The sequence below is a fragment of the Mastomys coucha genome, unplaced genomic scaffold (assembly GCF_008632895.1).
Source record: "Mastomys coucha isolate ucsf_1 unplaced genomic scaffold, UCSF_Mcou_1 pScaffold19, whole genome shotgun sequence".
In the NCBI taxonomy this organism is placed as follows: domain Eukaryota; kingdom Metazoa; phylum Chordata; class Mammalia; order Rodentia; family Muridae; genus Mastomys; species Mastomys coucha.
In genome coordinates this window covers 1,723,931-1,729,563 of record NW_022196901.1, presented here as the reverse complement: position 1 = coordinate 1,729,563, position 5,633 = coordinate 1,723,931, and the positions used below count along the sequence as shown (strand labels likewise).

General features: G+C 54.2%; 1 protein-coding gene across 1 annotated transcript; it reads left to right on the top strand.

Moving 5' to 3' along the window:
• Window positions 1-937: 937 nt before the first annotated feature.
• Fzd1 (frizzled class receptor 1) lies at window positions 938-5,422 on the top strand. Its single transcript, XM_031379949.1, has one exon. It carries the CDS (start codon window positions 1,665-1,667, stop codon window positions 3,591-3,593), a length of 1,929 nt encoding a protein of 642 aa, XP_031235809.1. The 5' UTR covers window positions 938-1,664; the 3' UTR covers window positions 3,594-5,422.
• Window positions 5,423-5,633: the final 211 nt, after the last annotated feature.

Genomic DNA, 5,633 nt, shown 5'->3' with positions numbered 1-5,633 from the left:
CCAAATGAATCTTTATAAAAGAAGATAGAAAATAATTGGGGAACAGTCTCCTGAGATAAGCCTAGTTAAAGGGGGAAAATCTTGATAGGATTAATAAAACGTAATAGCACTTTATTGATAAATCCGAGTCACACAAGTTCTTTAAAACAGTCTTGCAAGAACAGCAAGCCTTTGTGAGTCTGATGATCCCGGTTTGGAGGTAAAGGAGCGTGCTTGGCCTTTCAGACTCACTTTGGTAGTGTATTTTCTCTTTCAAACTAATACCTCGGCTTTGACTACTTCCTTTGAGGAGGAATTTAAATGGCCCAGGTCTCAGAAGTTCCCACCAAATCCTGCAGCTCCCCCCCCCCCATGTTCAGAAGGGGCCCCTAAAGGGTTGCCGATTGCTCCTCCTGTCTGGAGGTACATACAGCTCCTGTGTCTCACCCTGGAGCACCCAATGCTTCGGTTCTCAAGCCGTTTTCCTCTAGCATTTAATGGATAGCTAGCTTTCCTTTACTTCTGTTTCTGACACCATTAAAGAGAAGGGGGAAAGTCTGACACTACTCCTAGGAGGAGCATCTGGGTTTGCATTCTACATCCCACCAAACTTTGTGTTTTGCTTCCATTTGACAGCGACTAGGGGAAATGGCGCGTCCAAAGTCCGCCCAGGCCAGCCTGTGAGCTCCAAGGTTTAGTGGAGTTATAGTTTAAACAAAATCTCGATAGACTTAAACTCAAAGGAAACTCGACTCTTAGGTCAGGAGCATGCAATCAGAACTCAGCGCTCAAAGTAGCAGTTTGTGACCAGAGAGTCGAGGGTAGGATTTTAAAATATGATGACAGATAAAATGCAAGACGGAGTTAAATCCCCCACCCCACCCCGCCCCCGGCCTGCCGACTCCTAATCAGTATCTCTTGCAGCATATAGGACCATTCTCTTACTTGTCCTCGCCCTTTCTTCTGCAAAAGCAAAAGCGACCAAGCCTGTCCCGCTTCACAGCTACTCTTTGTGCCTGAGCGGAGCCTCTGCCACCGCCACCACTACTTCCTCCACCTCCTCCGGTCTGCTGCGGGCTCCAGTCCCAGGCTCGGAGGGAAAGGGCTCCCTTTGCGCTGTGCAGCGGGTGCTGCGATTGGGCGACGGTCCCTGAGCAGCCAGCCCCGCGTCGGTTTCAAGGCTCCTCCCTCCCGGTGAAAGACAGACTGCGGGGCGCCTAGAAACCGGTTGGAGGGCGCGCGAGGGAGAGGAGAGGCTGCGAGTTGAGGGATTGACACAAATGGTCAGGCGGCGGCGGCGGAGGAGGAGGAGGCGGAGGCGCAGGGGGAATCCAGGGCGGCTAGGCTGCCCAGAGTTGGGTGCTCCTCTGCCCGGCTGCGGCCACTAGCGCGGCGCCGCGGGACAGGAGCCACAGCCCGCCGCGGGCCAGGGAAGAGGGACGCGACCCCGGCGCGCCCGGACCAATCGTGCTCTCCTCGCCGCCTGCGCTTCATGAACCGCAAGTTTCCGCGGCGGCGGCGGCGGCTGAGGGACGCAGAACAGAATCCAGGGGAGCGGGCAGAGCGCGGCCGCAGCCCGACGGAGGGCACGAGCGACCGGATCTCCCCGATCACTGTGGGAGCCACCACCCGCCGCGCCGCTGCCGGCCCAAGTCGATCGGCGCCGAGGAGGGAGCCGAAAAAGTATGGCTGAGGAGGCGGCGCCTAGCGAGTCCCGGGCCAACGGCCGGCGGAGCTTGGAACTTTGTGCCGGAGCACTCCCGGGCCGGCGGGAGGAGGTGGGGCACGAGGACTCGGCTAGCCACCGCCGCCCCCGGGCCGATCCCTGGCGCTGGGCTAGGGGGCTGCTCCTGCTGCTTTGGCTGCTGGAGGCTCCTCTGCTTTTGGGGGTCCGAGCGCAGGCGGCGGGCCAGGTATCCGGGCCGGGCCAGCCAGCCCCGCCGCCGCCCCAGCCGCAGCAGAGCGGGCAGCAGTACAACGGCGAACGGGGCATCTCCATCCCGGACCACGGCTACTGCCAGCCCATCTCCATCCCGCTGTGCACGGACATCGCGTACAACCAGACCATCATGCCCAACCTGCTGGGCCACACGAATCAGGAGGACGCCGGCCTGGAGGTGCACCAGTTCTACCCGCTGGTGAAGGTGCAGTGCTCGGCTGAGCTCAAGTTCTTCCTGTGCTCCATGTACGCGCCCGTGTGCACCGTACTGGAGCAGGCGCTGCCGCCCTGCCGCTCCCTGTGCGAGCGCGCACGCCAGGGTTGCGAGGCGCTCATGAACAAGTTCGGCTTCCAGTGGCCAGACACGCTCAAGTGCGAGAAGTTCCCGGTGCACGGCGCAGGAGAGCTGTGCGTGGGCCAGAACACGTCCGACAAAGGCACCCCAACTCCTTCCTTGCTGCCGGAGTTCTGGACCAGCAACCCGCAGCACGGCGGCGGAGGTTACCGCGGCGGCTACCCGGGGGGTGCCGGGGCGGTGGAGCGGGGAAAGTTCTCCTGCCCGCGCGCCCTCAGGGTGCCCTCCTACCTCAACTATCACTTTCTGGGGGAGAAGGACTGCGGCGCGCCCTGCGAACCCACCAAGGTATACGGGCTCATGTACTTCGGGCCTGAGGAGCTGCGCTTCTCGCGCACCTGGATAGGCATCTGGTCGGTGCTGTGCTGCGCCTCCACGCTCTTCACCGTGCTCACGTACCTAGTGGACATGCGGCGCTTCAGCTACCCGGAACGGCCCATCATTTTCCTTTCCGGCTGTTACACGGCGGTGGCGGTGGCCTACATCGCCGGCTTTCTGCTGGAGGACCGGGTAGTGTGTAACGACAAGTTTGCAGAGGACGGGGCGCGCACGGTGGCGCAGGGCACTAAGAAGGAGGGCTGCACCATCCTCTTTATGATGCTCTACTTCTTCAGCATGGCCAGCTCCATCTGGTGGGTGATCCTGTCCCTCACCTGGTTCCTGGCAGCCGGCATGAAGTGGGGCCACGAAGCCATCGAGGCCAACTCACAGTATTTTCACCTAGCCGCCTGGGCTGTGCCAGCCATCAAAACTATAACTATTTTGGCGTTGGGCCAGGTGGATGGCGACGTACTGAGCGGAGTATGTTTTGTGGGGCTCAACAACGTGGACGCGCTGCGTGGCTTTGTGTTGGCGCCGCTCTTCGTGTATCTGTTCATCGGCACCTCTTTCCTGCTAGCTGGTTTCGTGTCACTCTTCCGCATCCGCACCATCATGAAGCATGACGGCACCAAGACAGAGAAGCTGGAAAAGCTCATGGTGCGCATCGGAGTCTTCAGTGTGCTCTACACTGTGCCGGCCACCATCGTCATCGCCTGCTACTTCTATGAGCAGGCCTTTCGGGACCAGTGGGAGCGCAGCTGGGTGGCCCAGAGCTGCAAGAGTTATGCCATCCCTTGCCCTCACCTTCAGGGAGGTGCAGGCGTCCCACCACACCCGCCCATGAGCCCCGATTTTACAGTCTTCATGATCAAGTATCTCATGACGCTGATTGTGGGCATCACATCGGGCTTCTGGATCTGGTCTGGCAAGACTCTGAATTCCTGGAGGAAGTTCTACACGAGGCTTACCAACAGCAAACAGGGGGAGACTACCGTCTGAAACCCAGACTCTTACGTTACGCTTTTTTGGCCGGATCCTAGCCATCGCCTGAAAGCTGGCCCTAAGGAATTCCTGCCAAGCCTGGCCACTCCAGGCTTCCTCGCTAGACTCAGACTTTTGCAGGTTCCTTTTTCAACAAACAACACAGGTCCTGCAAAAGCTTCCGTCCCTGGGGTAAAGGACCGAGAGGGCCCAACTGATAGAGGTGTGTGTGTGTGTGTGTGTGTGTGTGTGTGTGTTTGTGTGTGTGTGTGCGCGCGCGCGCATGTGGGCCGATCTCTCTAGCCCTCGCTCTGATACCAGGACTGTACGCTTTTATGATTGTAAATAGCTTGTGTAAGATTTTTGTACGTATATTTGTATTTAAAGACTATCGAACACGCGTTTTTTTTTCTTTTTAAAAATGTTTACTTATTTAGGGCGATTTAAGCATTTGGAGCTTTTCTCACTCGCCCTTTTCTGGGACCGCAGAGGAGGTAAAACAGAGCCGACTTTCTAAGTGCTTTGCCCTGTGCCCTCATCCTTGTCAAGGAAGCATGGGCCTGCCTCTCCAGGGTCATTTCCTTCAGCGTCTCCCGCCCCTCCCCTTCCTTGCTTGCAGTGGGAAATTTTAAGGTGCAGAACTCCATAAAGTTTCCAGATCCCAAGGTGGGCCCCGCCCATTCCAGTTCCTCCCCTTTTCAGCGGTAGAATGTAGAGGGCTGTCCCTGTGACTTCCGGATGCTGCTTATTTGAGAACCACCTTCCTACTTCATTAAAGGCCCGCAGCATGGGCTCTGCCAGTTGACCCAGCCTCCCTCTACCCTGGTGTCCCTCGCCTAGTTTCTTGCACCTAAGTTGGTCAGAGAGAGTGCAGTAACCAATACCAAACTTTGGAAAGTCTGACTTTTTATGGATGAGCTCATTTTTACCCTAGCAAGTATCTGGAACTTGCTATGGGTCTGCTCATCACCGTGGAAAGAGCAGCAAGCTTTGTGGGTTGGGAGAGGCTAAAGAGAGAGGATATAAAAACGTTAGTTCTAATCGCATTCTGATGTCTGGCCACCTGCTTTCTTCCCCCTGTGATGCTGCCTGCTTCCAGATTTTACCCTTCTATGAAATGCAGACCTGGGAAGCTTGGTGAAGGAATTGGTCTACCTTTCTTAACAGGATAGTAGAACATACACAGAATATGGAAACCGAAGGAATTTTCAGTGGAGTGGAGTTCCTCCAAGTGAAACGCTGTTTTCTGGTTTTAACCAAACTGCAATTAGACATAACAATCTTCACAATCTAAAAGTTGTACACAATCAACATACTATGCTGACTCCCCAGCAGCACATTCTGAGGGAGGAACAGTCCCACCCCACGGAAAGCCTGCTTGGACTTCCGAAGACAGAGGCAGTGGACTGATGGTGAGAGAAACAAACACAACCTCGGCATGCATGCTGAAGGGGAAGTGTGTCCATCCCTACTGCATCCCATCTTGTGCGCTCCTGTTTGGATTCACAGCAGTGTGTCAAATGTAAATCTCTCAAAGCCATTTAAAAATACTCACTTTAGTTCTCAATGAAGAAGAGGAGAAAAGCAATCCTCCTGATTGTAGTGTTTAAACTTTAAGAGTTTATCACAAATGCCGGTACATACATAGGACCTAAATTTATCTATGTCTGTCATACCCTAAAATGACATTGGTTTTTGGATTTGGTATGCATTATTATTATTATTATTGTTATTATTATTCTCACCTCCATGAGATCATCTATATTTATAGAGGAATAGAAGTTTATATATATAAAATGCCATATTTTTAATTTCGCAAATAAAAAAATGAAAGTTTTGTATGAAATTACATTGTTTTTGTGCCTGAGAATAATCATCCTATCTGAACTGCCTTTACATTTGACAATGCCTCACAACCAGTCCACAATATACAAACCTAAAGATTCAGTGGAAAACTCCACCATTCCAGAGAGCAACCAGTCTGCCTTGTGAATGGCATTCGTAAAGTCCCATGCACAGGCTGTTTTCATGGCAGCAGAAAATAGAAGGTTTCGGTCT